At 37.0% G+C, this 19035-nt stretch overlaps 1 protein-coding gene across 8 annotated transcripts in view; it reads right to left on the bottom strand.

Annotated features, from left to right (window-relative positions):
- LTBP1 (latent transforming growth factor beta binding protein 1) overlaps positions 1-19035 on the bottom strand; it is a 197264-nt gene that overhangs the window by 76364 nt on the left and 101865 nt on the right. For all 8 annotated transcript variants that reach the window (XM_040611957.1, XM_040611953.1, XM_040611952.1 and 5 more), the window contains 2 exons: positions 16541-16643; positions 10793-10864 (listed from right to left, as the gene is read on the bottom strand). In XM_040611957.1, coding sequence (XP_040467891.1) covers positions 10793-10864; positions 16541-16643 — 175 coding nt within the window. The remainder of the gene's footprint in view (positions 1-10792; positions 10865-16540; positions 16644-19035) is intronic.

Below are 19035 nucleotides of genomic sequence, written 5' to 3'. Positions count from 1 at the left end.
ACATCCCATATAAGCACAGGAGTATCTTACTGAAGGATTGCACTAATACGGAATATTTAGTAAGCTAGACTTGTTCTGATGCACTCAAAAATTTTTAGACTGTTTCTTCAGCTATGTAGTCTGACTAGGTTGTTTCTTTTGCCCTGAAATCTCAAAAATATGACTGAAGGCATCTACAAAGTGCCAACTGATCTCAAAAGGAACATCATCATTTCAATACCATTTTTTGTGACTATTATGAGGAATTAGCTTAAATCTTATCAGATAACAAACTAAATATGTTATTGAAACATCCCTAGATAGAAACATATCGATGATGTTGTGAAGTGGTTGGGAGGAAAGGACATATTGCTAACTCTCCATTTTCAAACATTGGGCATGACAAGACACGTAACAGACGAGAAGACTGAAATGTAAGAAGCTAATACAAAGCAAATACTGGAACATTCAAGAACCCACTATTGAATTTTTCTGCCTGTTGGCAATTTGGGTTGTCAGATCAGTCCTCAAATGCTAAATCATGGAACAATTCTACTTGCTTTGATGAAGCACTGACTCTGTTATTGGAAACAAGTTAAAGGAAGAGAGCACACTTTACTCTGAATACAGGAAAAATCTTGCTGTCTGGGTTCATTTCAAAATGAAAACCCTCAACACAAGTACACAAATACACAAATTACATATACATGTGCAAAAAGCATACGTAGGTTTTGGAGGAAGAGGAAAACGTAGAAGAAATTAGGAAATGGAAGAAAGATAATATCACAACATAAAAGTCAAGATACATAGTTTTAACAAGGATTGTGCTCTTTTATTCTAATCTGACTTCTGCTTTTTATTATTTAATATTAGTCACTCATTGGTGTTGACATTGGTACATCGGAAAATAATTGCTCACTTTCTACATTTTAATAGCCAGACATTTTAAAGAACTTCATTCCCTTACAAATTCTAAGTATACATTTTCATTTATAGGAAAATTAACCTATACTACGGGGAAAAAAAATGGAAGATATCTCCCAGGGGACGGACATACCGCTTTTTCTTGTAACTTTTTCTGGAATACAGGGAGAATTAGCAGAAATGCTTTTTCTAGCGAAGACAGCATTTAAAATTTAAATTAGTGAAAAAGACAACTTATTTTAAGTAATATTAATTTGACTTGGATTTTGTAGTTCTTACTTTCGAGAAAAAAAACCAAGTCTCTTGTTTGTTAACCATTAAAATACATTAATATGTCATTATGAAAAATCTGGCACTTTCCGTTCCTATCTAGGAGAATAACTACCATTCTGAATGATTTTAAGCAAAGCAAGTATTCTATAGCTTAAGATAAATGCATTCATATTTTCAATGTTTAAAGTGATTAATTATCCATTTTTCATTTACTGGATGATGATTTTACTCACTGTTTGCATCAAGCTTCATTTTATGGAATGTTAAAAATCTATATATGGATAAATTTCATTATTTGAATACTGAAGGTATCTAGGCATGTAAAAAACAAAAACTAAAAACCTGCAAAGACAGAGATAGATAAGAAGAAAGAAATAAATATTTATAGAACCTGCTAACTTGAATTTGAATATTTTTATTCACAACAGTAGTAGTATCTGTACTACTCAAATGAACCATATCTATTAAGTTTGTAGAACTATAGCTGTATGTTGTAGAAGATAATTTTGGTATCTGTTGTTATAGCTCTCAAGCAGTTTTTCAACTTTTAATACCAGCTACTGAACTGAAACATACATATATGTATATTTATAGTGAAATGATGAAAAAATTTCTGTCATGCAGAAGGGGGTACAAAATCTGGCTTTGCACTTAAAAAGAATTCTAGTTACAGGTTACAGACTTCAACTACCTGAGTGATCTTGAATACCTAGTAAGAAAACTGTGCTATTTGGATTGTGTAATGAAAAATTTTTGAACATAGCTTATATTTACAAATTTATACAGATAAACTGTAATTGTCAATTTTAAAGTAAACTCAATTTAGATATCATCTAAATAGAAATTATGCATATTTTTATAGATCTGAACTTTATTTCATGTCACCACTGAGAAAACCTGGCATAGGAATGTATCAGACACATTTGGTCATACTGGGAGAATCCCATTTTAGAGTCTGACCTACTAATTATTTTCTGAAGTGGTTAATTTGCAGGTAGATGGGATTTTCCTATAATTCATCCATGAACAGTCACCTTTCCAAATGACTTAACTATTCTGCAGGAAACTCTCTCAGATGCTGTCATTACTGCCTCTGTATTTAATCTTTTCCCAGATGAACTGCTCCTGTACATCTATTATTTAAAAAATATAACACCCCGCTTGCATGTGCTCTGTTACTACTATTTAATGTGTCCACTGCTAAATTCAAATACTAGCTTATATGTATGTAAATACCAGTGAATGTACCTTCTAGAGTTCCTGATAGAGATAAACCTCTTGCTAAAATTGTCCAATTTTTCAACATAACTTTATTATGCATGTTCTGCTGTCTCAGCATAACTTAATTACAGTGTATTTTTAATAACTCTTTTCCAAGTCATGTCTTCTCAATGAGCTCATAGAATTACTGAGCTGAAGCTCTATGCTGAATTACACAAGCCTATCTAGGGACTCAACAGAATTAAGCCACAAGCTGATTAAAAAAAACCTTCAAATTTTCAAAAGAAACATACATACATACAAGAATAGTGTTTATTTAACAACTTTAGGTTTAAAAAAAAAAAAAAAAGCAAAAGCCTTTCAGATTTACTATCTACTTCACTCTATTTCAGACTGTGGTAAAAGGCCACCTACCCAAAATGTTTCCTACCACCTGCCAGCCTGCCCAGCTGTGCAAATTGCTCTGGAATCAACTTGTTCAGGCAGCTGGAAAAGAAAACTGATTCAAGATTAACAGAGGTGTTTTTTTTTTCTTTTTAGCCCTCTATTTCTTGTATATGGACATAAAAAATACTTCCATTTTAAATTAGTATAGCAATGAGAATTAGTTTGCCCCATTGTAAAAAACAGAAAGCTACTTTAAGTTTGTCTGAATAATCTTTTGTTGTGCAGAAGTACAAGCTGATGTCATGCTTGTAGAGTGATTTGATCAAACACTTTCATCTGCACAGAGAAAATATTTTAAGGGGCTATGTAGCAGTACTATAAAACCATACATACATAAAGCTTTCCAAAGACCAACTAAATATTAACTTTCAGTTTTCAAGGAAAATGGACTAATAAAGTTCCGTTAGTAAAAAGCCTCTGCTTTAGTGATAGAGAAAAAAAACCCCAAAGGTTAAGTAAGGAGCTTTTCCACATAGCACCTCGCACGGCTCCACAGCAGACTAACAGTAGGTGCTGTTATTCATCATTTATGAAGAACTGGCAAATAAAGCATTGATTTTGTAACAGCTGGTGCTTGATAATGTGAATGACTTGGCCCTTCTCAATGGTAATGAACTGGTATAATCCTACTGACATGAAAGAAGCATTGTCATTCTGTACTGACAGCCTGACCCCTTGCTGCTATTCTTTAGTATTATATGTCAAACACATGGAACTGGTCCTTGACACGCTGTGCTCCTAGATTTGGTAGTAGGTCTCCATGAAATTTTGACAAAAAATGAAAGCTTTACTCTAACTTTAGATCAGTTGAGATGGCAGTGGAAGCCACATGCCATCCCAGAGGCCCTGCTGGTGACTCACAAGTTCATCCAAATGCACAGAAGCTTTGCCATAACTAGGGTCATGACAGTGGTGCTGCAGTACTGTACAGATGAGACCGATGTGTCTCAGCTCCTCCTATATCCTCTTCTAAGCACACAGCTTGATATATGGTGAGGTCAGCCACCACGCTCTCCTCCAGAGCCACCACAGTGCTCCCAGCCTCAAACAACCCAGACACCATCGCCAAACCGCTGCTAATCTATCCCACAATCTTCCCCACTAAGAACTTAAAACAGGCTCTCTTAACAACAACAGTTAAGTGTCTGATACCTTCCCACAGATTTTTATAGGTCTACTGGGTGTCAGGTCAACCCGCTCTCAGAAAATGCAATGTGTTAATGACTCACTACCACTGAATTTCCTGGGGAAAAAACCAAGCTAAAACAACAGTTTCTTAACTCAGTGCTTGTCTGCCTATGTGAAGAGGGTGACTACAAAGTAATCTTCGTGACTTGCAAAAAACACAACAGCCACAACCCTCAAAAACCAGACTGAGGCAAAGGAGGAAGATGAGAACACGTAAGATGGTATTTTTTTAAACAAGAAAGCACATGCTAAACTTGAACTTGTTATAAATCATGATAATTATATACAGTTTTACTAAGTCCAAAACCAACTTAACCTTCAAAGAACTCTACATATATTAATTAGTAGATAGAAGATGGAAATGAAAGGATAACTCCGAATAAACATGAAAATTTACTTATGGCTTTTTCTCCTTGCTTTCTAAGAACATTCATGAAGAAATTTTATTTGGATTTTTGTCCAAGGTAAAGCAATCTTCAAGGATTTACATTAGAAATACCCCTAAACACAACTGTGGTTTTAAAGTGCTTTACCAGAGTCTTGTTCCAGAAACAGTTCGAAGAATCAGATGAAGAACTGAATCCAGTATTTACTTATGACCACACACACATTTGCAACTGCATAGGCTGAATATCACAATACTAAATTAAATTTCATTAAATCTAAGTGCAGGCAACAGTTAATACAACAACCTGCTTTCTTTTAGTAACTGTGATTTAGGGAAGGACTGAATAGTCCAGAAGAAACAAAAACCAAGAAAACTTTCGAAAAGCAACTTAACTTTTGTTACTTTTCTCTAAACAGTTCTTCCTTACTTAAAGATCCAAAACCCCAGTGGCTTTTCAATGTCTCAAACTATATTAGGAGGGTCAGGCTCTTTTACTCATGTATTGATTTACCTGTTCAGTTCTCTTACATGCATTGCACACTGGGGAATTGTGATGACCAAAAAAAGAAATGTATGAATTAAAACTTTAAAAGGAGAAGTTAGATATGAGATCAAAGTCTGTTCTAAGGTACTCAATTGTAAGTGACAAAGCCTCCTCATAAAATTTAAAATTCCCATAAACAAAGCAGGTTTGTATTGTGGCTATACTGGCTAATGTATAGGTATTTTGTGTACAGAAGGGTACAACGTAGTAGAATCTCTTTTTCTCTCCACTGTATGACAATGCATAGAAGAACTCTGTGCTGTAGGGGAGAACATGCTGCAGAAGGTATTATCTTCCAATGTTCTGCTTGCATTCTCCAATGGCTTTTAAAGTAGAGTATAACAGTCTTTGGGGCTGCATTAGCTGCTGTTCAACACTACTTTGGTTTTCTGTTGGAAACCTACATGTTCTCCTACCTGTCCTTGAGCAACGACAGACCTAATTCAATCACATCCAGGAAGTGAAACACTTCAACTTTATTCCAGATTAATGACACCATAACGTAGCCTGAGTGTCCTTTCTCCAAGGATAATAAACCATGTCAAGTGTAAACATCCAATCCTAGGAAAAATTCCTCTGCCTACTGACAAGATCTATACCTGTTTCTTACTGCTGAAAGAGTATGCTTTGCTTGGTTACTGTAAAACATGCTGAGTGATTTTCTGGGTGCATCATAAAGCTACTGTAACCTCCTTTAATTTGCTCATTTACTGAAATACTTTGTTAGATTCCTCAGTAAGAAAATATGAAAATGCTTCACAATCTACTGGTCTTCTATACATTAACAGGTCAACCAACCTGAAGAGCTTGATGCCTGCTACAGCCAAGTGGAATGGTGCAGAAGGACTAGCTGATCAGCAGACAGCTGTTCTGCTATCGACCAGCCTACAAAAGCTGACAGTTGGAATATCAGCTTTGTAGTGTTTCCCTTTGGCAGCCTCCAGCTGGGAGAATATTTAGGAAGACGTTCACTGTGTTTTGGCTGCGTTAACCATTATAACAGCTCTTCAGACCACCCAGGCCCAGCTGGCCTAATGCAGAAATGCAGGAAACACTAAGGTGGTGTAAAGCTGTCTTCTCTGCCTTCAGCCTTTTGAGCCATAGCTCATTTGGACCCGTGGAGCAAGTCCACTCTCTACCCTTTTCAGATAGTGAGTGAGGCCCATATTTGGTCACAGACATAGTGAAATTTGAGACATTCCTATAAAATGAAATGAATTCTTTCATCTCCATGCTTAAAACATTGATTTTATGGTCATCAGCATCATGACAGCTTGAAGCATTTAACCACATTTAACTTAGAAACAAAATTCTAGAACTGAACGTACATGTTTCTTAATGTGTTCTGGTCAAAGCTGCAATCCGGAGACAGTATGTTATTTAAATATATCTGTTAATTTTAAGAAAATATTTTTGCTGAAGAAAAACAGTCTATGAGTCCAAAAAAGTCAGGGGTCACTATAAGAATTTTGAACAATGCAGATGTAAACAAAAATAGTCTTTAATTTGTTTTCTGAAAGAAATCATCGCTACCATTCATGTAAAGAATGCAGTCAAATTTCTTTTCAGAAGCACCGATAACCTTGAAACAATAGTGTCAACTATCAGAATTGGACCAGGGTTTGGATTTTCCACTATATTACATTGAACTAACTGAAAGACATCTAAAATTTTCATAAACAAGACTGAAGAACACTACAAAGTGATTTAGCATTAATTAATAATCCCTTTTTTAAAACAACAGATCCCATTTGTATACAATGAATTTTCTATTTTACACATTTGGTAGGTGACTTTTGATTACGTGAATAAATCTGTCTGAAAAGAGAATGAAAAATTCAGATTTTTCAAAGACACATAAACAGAAGAAAACAATGTATAAGTCCACAATTCCACAATTTTTAAGACAACACATGACAGATGATGAGGCATAAAAACTAAATATGCAACAGCCTCCAGCTAGGACAGTCATGATATTCAGAAGGTTCTTATGGAAACTGGACCAAGAAAGGGAACTTGTAGAAGCAGAAAGCCTAGTCAGACCCCCACAGCCCTGGCCGCTGCACTGAAATATTCAGAATAAACTGGTGGGTAGGAAGTACTGCAGCCATTCTCATCCCCTCTGTCCCAAGTGCCTCGTGTTGGAGGACAAAAGCAATGGCAACAGCAGCAGCCCAAAGCTGATTCCAGGCCTAAGCACCATGGAAAGCTAAATTTCTGAAGGGGGACTTCTGCACTTAGCTCTGAAATCAAATTTCTATGGTTTTCAAACACTGACTGACTTTGTTTAAATGACTAAGTAATAAAAATGAATAGAAAATATTTATCTCTTTTTGAGGCAAAGTTAGTAACTTCCCTTCCAATAAGAACTGCACGTACTTAATACACTTCACTACATTTATGTAAAGCAACCTTTCTAGATCAATTATATACTAATCAGAATTTTCCAAAGCAACTTCTTAATTAGAAATGACCTAGTGGTCAGTCATTAAATGTTATTTAGTAATATCTGCTTTGACAGATGTTTTCATGCAGGAAGTGCTTTAATATGCACAATATCTCATGTCGCAAATTAAGATTGGAATATATAATTTATGTCTCATTTATGAAAATTTGACTCATTCTGGTAGGTATATGCTAGGCTTCACTAGGAATGCCATCTGACTGTATGTTCTCCAAATTGGCTTAATATGCAGGCACCATTTTTTATTCTCTTTATGAAAATCAGTTACAACTGCACCTACCAACACCACTGAAAATACTGTTCCAACTGTTTCTGCTATATCTATATTGTTAACAGCTATTAATATCCTCAGTTCTAAGAAAAATATCCAGATGTTACTGCCTCCATTATAGTTGATTGTTTCAACAATAATCTGATTAGTGAGAACAAGGGGTGAAACAAACAAAAAGGTTTGGTTGCTAATGAAACTACTGCAATATGTATTTTTTTAAATTACAGAAAAAAACAGTTGCTCATTCTAAGAAATGACCCACTGATTTTTGTGAGCTTACAGAGTAGCAGCAGGAGAAATCAATCCAACTTGTTTTGTACTTCTGCGTGGAATTTACTGGAACACAAGTTTGCAGAGCCACACTTTTCAAACACATAATCAATGTCCAAATAGCAACCCAGCCCAGTTTCTGGAGATATATTCATTTCTCAGCATGATCATCATAAAAGAACTTCTTTGAAAGAAGGTTGTTAACTTAGTAGCTAAGTAACATTAAACAGCATTTCTTATGAAGCAAAGCTCTTTTATTACTTAAAAGTAATGAAGCTACAAGTAATAAAAAGTATACACAACTTGCAGAGAAAACAATGTTATTGCTATATTTTAGGGACAAATGTAGGAGTGCAGAATATACTTTCAAAACTTACCTTAAATCATAGTGAAGCCAAGGGAAAAGAGCTTGAAGTCCCCAGAGCACATGATTACAGAATATGATCCATCGACAAAAAAGTACTAGTTTCTGCAAGCTCATATATATTTAATTTTTAAGCATACAAGGACTTTTGAAGAACTTCCATGCCTAACTTTTTACTTTGCATTGAAAACCAACAAGTGTTCAGGTATCTTTCCAGTTCTTCAAGATAAGATTTTTAAAGTGCTCTATTGGCAATATGTTAGTTTCCTGAAAAATGAATCCAAGCTTTTCACCAGCTTTTTTTTCATTCTATTTCAGTTTTCCAAGAAAACTATTAGTAGAAGAAGGAATCAGTAAGTATAATTCTAAACAGGGAACCAGGAATTAGCATCGCATGCAGATTCTGACAAAGAAGTTGTAACTCTGATAAGCTGTATTTTGGCTTTAATGACAGCCTTAGGGCATCCATGTGTGTAGATGTAATAAATCACCTCACTGAAAAGATAATTACTGAGGGGGAAAAAAGCTTTCTTGATAGCAATTACACTAAACTGTTCAAATTAGCATACCCACAGATGGTTCTTTGTTGCCCTACATAACACATTAGAGAGAAGAATGTTTCATTACATTAGTTCACTCACTTGAAAGGAAAAAAAATCAGGATCTGGTTATTAATCACACTAATACTACATAGGCTTCCTAAACTAAAGAGATTTTTGACTGCAAAAACAATGTAGAGCAAAAGGTTAATTAGGCTTTTAGGCCTGAGTTTTCAATGGCACTGAAAGTTGGTGGGTATCTAGGTGAAAACAGCAGTCTCCTTTAGCTGCAGGCAGGGATTCGGAAATATATCCCCATTACTATTTGGTCTGGCAACGCTGGCCCTTTCTGAGCACGGACACAGCATGCACACCCTTTCAGCAAAGAATAATCTAATTAAAATGTATACTTGCATATGGACAGGCTGTGCCACTGTTTTCCAATTTAATTGTAAGTTTTATTACAAGAATACAAATACTCCCCTGCCAGCAGCTGAACAATTTTCTCTTCACGGCTATTGATGTTGCTTTGCTCCATATTAGCCCTGCCCTCTTCTCTTCTAGAAAAGCATGTCTGCTTCAGATAAACACAAACAGGATACTTTTGCCTGACCCATTGAGAAAAACATGCTAGTGACAATTTCAGGACTGAAATCCACTCTGCCAACAGCCTTCACATACAAAGCTAGCTTTCCTGATAACTTTTCCAAGGTCAAAATCCTGACCCTCTGAAAGAAAATGGTATTCTTGTCACATCAATAGGACTAAACTTCATCCTGGCTTTGTTTCATGGGTATTCCTTCTCCCAGTTTCCTCCTTATTTTCACCTCCTTTTTGGAGTGTGTTGGTGAGTAAATTACAGAGGAGCCATCCCAGCCTTGATAAGGCAATAAGGGGAACCTGCAGCGGTCACCATTCTGTGTTGTCTCCAGAAAGTTATGAGCTTGTCCCCATGCACAATTCATCAACAGTCTACTTCCTGGCAGGATAATCCAAGTCCTATTGTCTGATTAAACTCCAGGTTACAAATTTCCATGTATCAACCACAAGTTATATTTAGAGTCTACGGCTCTCTTCTGGGATGATGATGGCAATAGTAAACCAAACTATTTCAAGCCTGATATTTCTTGCAGTATTAGTTATGGAATACAAAAGTGTGTCAGGGGAAAAAAACCTATCAAAACCTAGTACAACAAACTGACTAGCCTGCCAGGTACGGATCTCTGCAGATCCCAAAACCCTTCATGTTTGGGTAACTTCTGTGCTTACAGCCAGGAGATACAGGGCGTAATCCTGGAGTAACAGAACTTATGCAGCATCTAATTCCATATCTCCTCACCTGCACTATACACATTCTTGAAGTACATGGGTCACCACATTACACGGCAGCCAGGTATGCACAGTTTTTAATTTCCAATTGCCAGTAACATTACGTGGCTTTTCTGAGTACTGTTGTGTCTAACCTTTTCAGTCCAAAATAATTGTTCTCCAATTACTCCGTACTTTCATGATTATAGATGGGAATCCATAAATCTATTAAACCCCCCCCCCCCAATTTATTCTATATTGCTAATTTCATCTGACTTAAATGAGCAAGTCTGCAAGTTCAATGCTTAGCAAAAGAACTGCCAGAACAGTGTATTTCTACTGACAACCAAAGTAAATGAATCCTTATGAAGTCATCTTTATACATCAAAGAAAATGAGAGTACACATAAAAGATTTAAAAGCTTTTTTGCCCCAGAGCAAAAAAACATTCTATGGAGATGCCAGTATTTGGAAAGCATTAAAAGTAGCCTCAACATTTTTTTCCCAAATACATATCAATTGGATTAATTAATCCAAGTCATACATATCAAATAATCTCTTACAAAAAACTGGTACTCAAAATAAAGACAATCAGTTGTGGACACTGTCATACCTTGACAAAACGTAGCATTGATCCTCTTGTAGCCTTGTGGGCATTCCATCATAGGACTGTATCCATGGTATGCTGAAGAAAAAAAAATTATGTCAGTTAAATACTGCTGATTTATATGCTTATTAAGAGAGTCTGACACCTGATTATCTGTTTAAAAAAATCATTGTAAGATTATATGATGCATGGAAGGTCAAGAAATCAAAACTAAAGGTTGTACAGATAACCTTACTTTCACCTCTTTCCATGTGTATACCACTGGAGTTTTCAGTTATTCTTTTTTCCAAAAAAAGAAATCTTTGCAATCAGGATGTTATCCTTCATCTTAGTTGTCCTCAAATATTCAAATAATTACTTTTCCAAACCAGCTACGAATATCATGTTGGGAAAAGATAAAGCTCAAGATTCATGATGGAAACTCAATGGTTTTAAAACTGAAAGCAGCTTTAGAAAGTAAAAGTATCTTCAATGTTAAGCAAAATTGTTGGATACCATTTCTCCTGCCACAATAAATTAAAAAATGTTTGAAATACAGAGGAAATAGATGCAAATAAACTTAAAAAAAAAAACAAAAGAAGACAAAGGCACATTTGTAATTTACCTAACAAAGCTGCTGAATTTTAGAAGACTGTTGCTGGCTGATCAGTGTAAACTGTCAGGAGCATAACACCACTGCAAAACACAGACTAAATACAATTTTGCCAAAATAGAAAGTGTTCATTTAACTAGTTTTATATTTTTATTTATTGTTTCTTTCCTACACTTAATGTTGCTTTTGAGACTACAGAAAACTGTTTATTGATTCTTAAACTATTATATCTTCATAAATGAGAGCAGTAACTTCTTTGTATGGTTATGCATTAAAAGCTAACCTCTTGGCAAATCCCAGTACTTTATTAAATGTATAGGACTAAACTTTTGGCACTATGATCACACAAGTGCCTTTACTAAGAGTCTAGAGAGTTTTTCATAATTTGAATGCTACAACAGAGTTATCTAACATTTGGCCAGATCTTTTGTTTTCCTTTAAAAGTATTCTAAATGTTCAGCAGGCCACAAAACAATAAAAAACCCCAACCAAACAACCCCCCCCCAACAAATCAAAACACATTACTTTCCATCTTTACTGTATATAAACTGTCAAAAAAGATAGAACAACTAAGTGGGATAATATTTTTACTTGGCTTCACTTCACATACAATGCCTGAATTGCACATTTAACCCTGCAGCTTATTTTAAAACTGGTAACTGGTTGACTATAAGGGTGGGGAAAAAAAGAAAAAGAATTATTTTCATTAGCTCTAAAGCTTTTCCTATTCTTTGGAAAAATTTAAGTGATGATCTTGAGTAGCAGTTTCTGGAGTGAGATACTTTTATTTCAAATTGCTGTGAATTACTTAAAATATTTGTTTAATTAGAATGATGCGATTCTCCTTAGCAATTGCTTAAAAACACAAAAATAGTACAGATGAAAATATAGCAACAATGTTCTTACAGTTTTCAACGCATACTTCTCCACCTTTACATTGACTACAATCACTCTAACACGAATTAAGATTTGAAAATTTCATCTCTCACCATAAAGTGGCTGCTACACACTTATTTTCAAGGCAGCTCCAATATTTTCACAATGTTAATCTTAAAACCAGTTGAAATTTAAGGTGACATTTACAAAAGTGCAGTGCATTAATATATTCCTTCCTGGTCCCCAAAAATATCAATGAAACTCCTAATGCTTATGTTGCTAGAGGCAGATTCATAATTGCACTGATTATGTCCTAACTTATCTGTGTTTGCCATTACAGACATGATTCAATTCACACTAAAACCATGAAAGTCTCAACTTTTTGTGGGCAGGAGTAGTACCCTGCAGTACAGCCTGGCAGAGGAGACCAGAGCTCTTCCAGTTGTAGATGGAGACTAGCCCATGAGCTGTGCCAGGCCTTTTCCAGTGCAGCAACACATTTTCCCTTCCAGGGTGACTCAGCTGCTCTAGCAAGTGCAGTGGTGGAGTGACATCAGAGATCTTAACCTCTCCCTCCCTCCTCATCTTCCTACTCCCACACCGAGCCGGAAAGAGTGGCTTACTAGCAGCTGTTTTCTTCCTTCTACAAAGAGCAGCAATCCAAGCAGGTCACAGTAGAGTAAGAAGCTTGTTCACTGATGGCTAGTGATCCATATGGGAGCTGGATGGAGTCCTACATTACTTACCCTTTACTCATTTAGACAACCTGTTTGTAATTATTAACTGTTAGCAAGAAGCTTGAACAGTCATAACATTCCCCATGTAACACAGAAATGCACTTTGTCTTAAAAGTCATCTTCTGCAGAAGCCTTCAAAAGTGGAGATCTGTTCCAAAATTCCTTTTGTTTTTCAGTAATACTGAACAACCTGTAAACTTACAGACATGGGAGCTGTCTCAGGCCAAGATACTTGAAACTGCAACAAGGCAGAAGCCTGCCTGAGCAGTAGCTATCACCCAAAGCATACAAGTACCTCTTTACAAAGGGACAAAGTCCTACTTAAGTCTGTGGGAACAAGATGTATGCAAACTTACGTACATCATTAAGTGGTTGACTAAAGGGCGAAGAAAAGTGCCTGCTAATGAGACTGAAGTATATGTTTAAGAAGTTTGCTGAAGCGGGTTTCACAGAAGATCATGTTAAATGCAACCTGATAACCTATTTTTACAGAAAGAGGTCAACCTTAAACAAAGTTTATGAAGCGTAAAACCATAAAAGCAAAAGGAAGTCTGTTTGCTTCCAGAAAGTCTACAATAAGCAGTGTAATACCAATTCAGTGAAGTATCAGAACAGGTCAAAATTACATGGGACTAATGTGGGACTAACTCTGCCTGCTGAGAAACTACCAAGGACATCACTTAACTGATAACTTACTAACAATTTGCCTGACTCCCAAGTTTTTTCTACCCAATATCACATAATACAAATATAGATATACTATATTAATACATAAAAATATAAAATATATAAATATATAATTTCATAAGCATATGTCTAATACATAGTCTTTTTACCACCAGAACATTCTCATTATTGTAAAAAAAAACCCTACCAACCAACAACATGATGAAATACAAATCCATACACAGCCACTCTACTCTTTCATTACATCTTATCATAAATTTACATTTATCTTTGGAAATTGTTTGGTCTATGGAAGCATAACACTTGGATACTGACATGAGGCTTAATATGACACTTGTGCCCAAAGGACACTTAGGCCCAGATGCAAAACAGACCTGAAAGTTCAAGTGGTGTGCCTAAGTTCAAAATGAACATCTATAAAACTCTAAGATCACTTAAACTCCTGCAACACTCCAAATCACCTTAAGTTCTTAGAAATCTGAATGTTCATCATTTACACCCAAGCAGAATTGCTGCAATTCATGGCATGATTGAACAGCATCATGCTTAACTCATCCCTAAATCAAATCTAGATTAAGAAAATATATATACTTCTACCAAAGCTTCCTAACAGATTCAGTGAATATTCTTGAAGCATACACCTAACCGAATCATACTCTTGATACAATGTAGTGGTAGATGACACTATATTTTAATCTGGAGAAAGCAGACAGTTTTCAGAAACAGAACAATCATCTCCTCCCTTCTTAAAACACTAACGTACAGTGAAAGCTCCCACCTAAAAGGATGAGAAATGTATCCCATTATGTCTAGGAGACCCAAACCCTTACTTTGCAGGAATGCTTTAATCATAAGGACAGGATTATTCCAAGTGGCAACATTCTCTGTCTCTTCTTGAAATCATAGTTACATTCAAAAAAACAGTTCCAGATTGAACCAGAATGCAGGAGTGAGCATGACTCATACCATAAATAATTAAGTACACTGGGAAAAAGACTAGGTGCCCAGTCCTGTTCCAAGAATTGTTTCTATGTTTTATGGGTTAGGTCATCTCCTCATAGGTATAAAATGTAGATTAGAAATTATTCTGGCAGATAAAGGAACTCTGAATTGTCCCATCTTAAGCAAGTGTGCTAGCCATTAATCTTTATAATAAAAGGACAGTGCTCATCTAATTAGCATTTTTTAAAAAAATATTCTTACTCAGTGCTTTGAAAAAAAGGTGGCAGACTTCACTTCAGGAGAGATTTCAGGGTAAGTTTGGGCACTTCTCTGTATGTACCTAGGAAGTATCTGGGGACCAGGATTTCAGATATGGTTTGTCCCAGTGTTTTCCTGTTTGCACGCCCCTAACATCATGCTGAGCATGTTGGCATTAAGCAGCTGCCTGATCAACGCACTGTCCATTGTAGATTCCAGGCCGAGGTGACCAGTGTTTTATCTAAGATGTGAAGAGCTAGCAAATGGGCTTCCCTTTGAACCAGGCACCAAAAATCTGTATGAGTAGTTCCAACCAGTTTTTGGTTCGAACATGTTTCAGGCTTTTGTGATCCCTCTCATGGTGCACCTACATCCACTAAGCAACATTTCACATGCCTGCATGCTTCTCATGAACAAGACTTTCAGTTGTAGTCTTTCAAATTGCTACTTTGTTGGAGAAAGCTATAAAATCAGGACACATTTCACAATGCATACACCAATGCAGAATGTATGTCTCTGTTAGAAACTGTATTTACGTGCTACAGGAATAAAAATTTAGGTGCCAGTTTTTTATTAACTATGGCCCTCAAAGACCCCAAGGAGGCTCTCTTTAGGAAGCACATCAGAACATAAACATACTCCAAACCACAAAATTTAAATGCTTCATAAACTAGCAGAGCAGACTGAGCCAGCATAAATTTATATTAGACTCTCCTGTGGAAGGAGGAGTCAGAGAAGTAGAAGTAACAGCAGGTTTTCTGCTGGAATTGTATTTATATCCACATTAAGACTTGCAGACAAAAATATACTTAAAAAGTAATAAATCAAACACTGAACATGTTCCCAGCATTGCTATCTGTACAAGTAACAGTGGCCTTGAAGTCCTACATAAGAATGACTGCAACTCCCTACACTGTTTTTGGCTCATTAAATGCAGGTCCTCTCCACCTACAAAACAGAGATTACATTATCTTTTCTCATCTTTCATTTAGTGGTGAAAATATGACATGACAGGGTGGTATTACTATTACTTTGCAACAGTAATGTAATTCACAAAAGGTTTAAGAGACTAGCTTCACTTATCATGCAAATAATTTGAAATTTCTTTCTCATATGATGTCAAATCCTAACAAAACTGTGAGGAAACTCTTTGTCATTGCCTAATTGTTGAGGAAAATATTTCAAAAATAGAGGAAAAAACATAAACGTAATTGACAATTTAGAGCCTGAAAAACTTTGGCTCCAAACTTGAAAGTTCATCTGCAGTCCCAAGAGGTCACTGCATTCTCTCCAAGCAGTAACTGGCGCCTCTATAATTTAACATTTCTGTTCAAAAAATAAATCCAGCTGGAAAAGGCAAGATGATTCAATGTCATTATCCTTCCTGCACTGAGAAAACGCCACAGTGCATCACTGACTTAAAGGAGGAGGAAGAAGGGAAAGACCCAACAACATTAACTTTGCTGGCTGCACTTTGTGCCTGCATATTGTAACTCTTTTGGCATGCAGGAGAATTCCAGTTTCTGCAACCTATCCCAAATCAAACCATAGCCTATTCTTTCTACTAGGTTCCTTCCCCACCCCCTGAAAAGGAAAAATACTACTTGAGGGGGAAAAAAAAGCCATAACTGATCCAGAGAATAACAACAAAATAGCACTTACATGGCTTCTTGGGACATTTCTGGCATTTGTTAAAACCCCAGGAAGTACCCACGGTTCCACAGCAGTCTTCTTGCTTGGAAAGGCCAGGAAGTGCTTTGCCACACTGGAATAGTCAAGACAAAGAATACTCCGGTTAGTGATACTGTATGATGCTCACTTCTAGTACAATGTTCTTTTTCAGTCGTCTTGGGTCAACCTCTTGCTAAGACACTGAAGATTCACTGGAGCTCTCAGCTGAACTGAAATAGTGCCCATGCATTGCAATGGCTCTCTATGCAGGCATAAGTAAATTAGGTGATATTGTTATCTTCCTGTGCATCAACTTGAAAGGGAGGAGAAAGAAACAGAAAAGAACAGTATGTCACAAGAACGAGTGTAGTTTCCAAGGTAGTAACTTTCCATTGGCACCTTTTCCCTACGTGTTTCCTCAAAAATGTGCTCGTTCACTTTTTCAAAAGCTGTATGAATTATCTCAAATACTTTTCTAATTACTCTCAAAGACAAAAAGTATGACTGATTTCTACAGTGTTATTTCCTATTAAAAAGCCTCAACTTCCTGCCAACTTAAGGTTTATGACCACTGACCGAAAACTGTCAAATTGTAATGACAGATTCTGCTGCCCAGATACTGAAGAAGGTCATACAGATAAGATGACTGAAGCCAAAGTTAGTGACGTCTCTGTTACTCCAAACAAGTGTCTCTTTCCCCATGCAAATATTTAAATTAACCTTGCAGTAATTTGAGGTCAATACTCTCCACTGCCCACAATCAAGAATCTACTTATTGTGCTTTTCATTAGTAAGACAATTTTCAGAAGCTTACAAGGTACTAGTTATGGGCTTGACTTTTGCATTTTTCTTCCATCTTTCATGGTAAAAAAGCTTAAATGTATTTGAGATGCAGACATTAAAAAATAAATCTAAACCAGTCAACTAGGTATAAAATGGAAGTGCAAAATGTGCAAGAGAAGTGCACAACAGCTGCACTTAGTAACACTTTCAAAGCAAATGCTGATATAAATAGGCATTGCAGCAAACAATTCAAACGTGCTGAAGTGTGAATTCTCAGTACGGTATGAACAGACCTTCCCCAGTCTAAAGTTCCTTCCTGACAGCATATAAACCTCTGACCCAAATGATCACTGCTGCTTAGCTTGCAGCTCAAGATAGCTGGCTCATCTTATGGTACAGGCTGTGGCCTTGTGGTCGCTTTCACTTTGGCTGGTAACTGAGTCACTGCAGTGGGGAAGCATGCAGAATGCACAGGCACTGACAGCTTCCTCCCACCTTCCCAAAATTTTTCCAGTGTGCTCTTAATCGTACTGACACCCATGAGTCAATGTTTCTGAAGTACAGTTACTCTGTGCAGCTCCACAATGTGACTACTAACAGGATAGCAGGCTACCCCACAATGTCAGGGCTCTGACTCATCAAAGGGTCCCCTTTTTCCATAGGGAAGGCTGCCAAGGCATCATCCCAGCTATCTTCTCTTTCCCTTTTCCACAGATACTCCTCAGGCACCAATCAAATTAAAAGTAGCACCAGCTCACTGTTTAAACATCAAACTGTAATGTGCAACCTGCAGCCCCTCAGCACTTGCTGCATATGATGCTTAGACATCTGTCAAGGGATGTGTGAGCAGCCAGGAGCATCCTCTGTCCCAGTGAAAGCCAGCCTCCCTCATGAAATGGAGCTTTCAGCCCAGAGCAACTTGCTGAAGCTACAGCGTGCCTCTGTACATCACACCCACATGGGGTAGCCCCTCTTGTGCTGTGAGCCTCATTTTAGGGTGACACATGAACAGCATAATGAACAGAGTGGCCAAACAGGTTAAAAGAGATTGCTTGGTTATTGCGCAACTTTAGGAGTCTGTTTTCACACTACCATGTGCAGAGTGTCTTGTGACAAATTTTCCTGTTCCAAGGGGTGACAAACAGTCCCCCACCTGGATGATGTTGGGCTATGTTGAAACTGTGAAGTACCAAAGCAAGTCCCACCTTTCAGATGCAGGCCCAGGCTTACACTATGTGAACATATATCTTTCAGGCCGTCTTGTACTCCCTTGGCATGGGCACTGGCAGGTTTAGTACAAGATTGACCATTCCTGATCAGTCAGAGTCTGCTGAGTTTCATTTCCAGAAGCAGCTCTCGGCCTGGTACTTCACAAAGGCCATCAAGACGTACAAATGGAATTCTGCCCAACTCCCTCTGCTGCAGCAACTCGGCTGTTTTAAGAATTCGAACTAGCTCTTTCAACTGCCTCTAGATAGATGATACAGAAACCTTGCTGCAGTTTCCAGAAGCTCAAAAATCTTTCAACTGCAGAGTACTCCTCCTCCAAGTAGCTTGCCCTAAAACCTTAGAGAATTCATGTTACATTTTTAAACAATGCTGGTTTCTCAACCCTCATCCCAGGTGGGCATGCTCTAGGAAGGACCATTTTACTTTAATAATCACAGCTACTCAGTTTTACTTTATAATTACAGCTGCTCAAT

The sequence above is a fragment of the Falco naumanni genome, chromosome 12 (assembly GCF_017639655.2).
Source record: "Falco naumanni isolate bFalNau1 chromosome 12, bFalNau1.pat, whole genome shotgun sequence".
NCBI lineage: Eukaryota > Metazoa > Chordata > Aves > Falconiformes > Falconidae > Falco > Falco naumanni.
The sequence above is the reverse complement of the archived record's forward strand: the minus strand, read 5'-3'. Positions and strand labels throughout refer to the sequence as shown.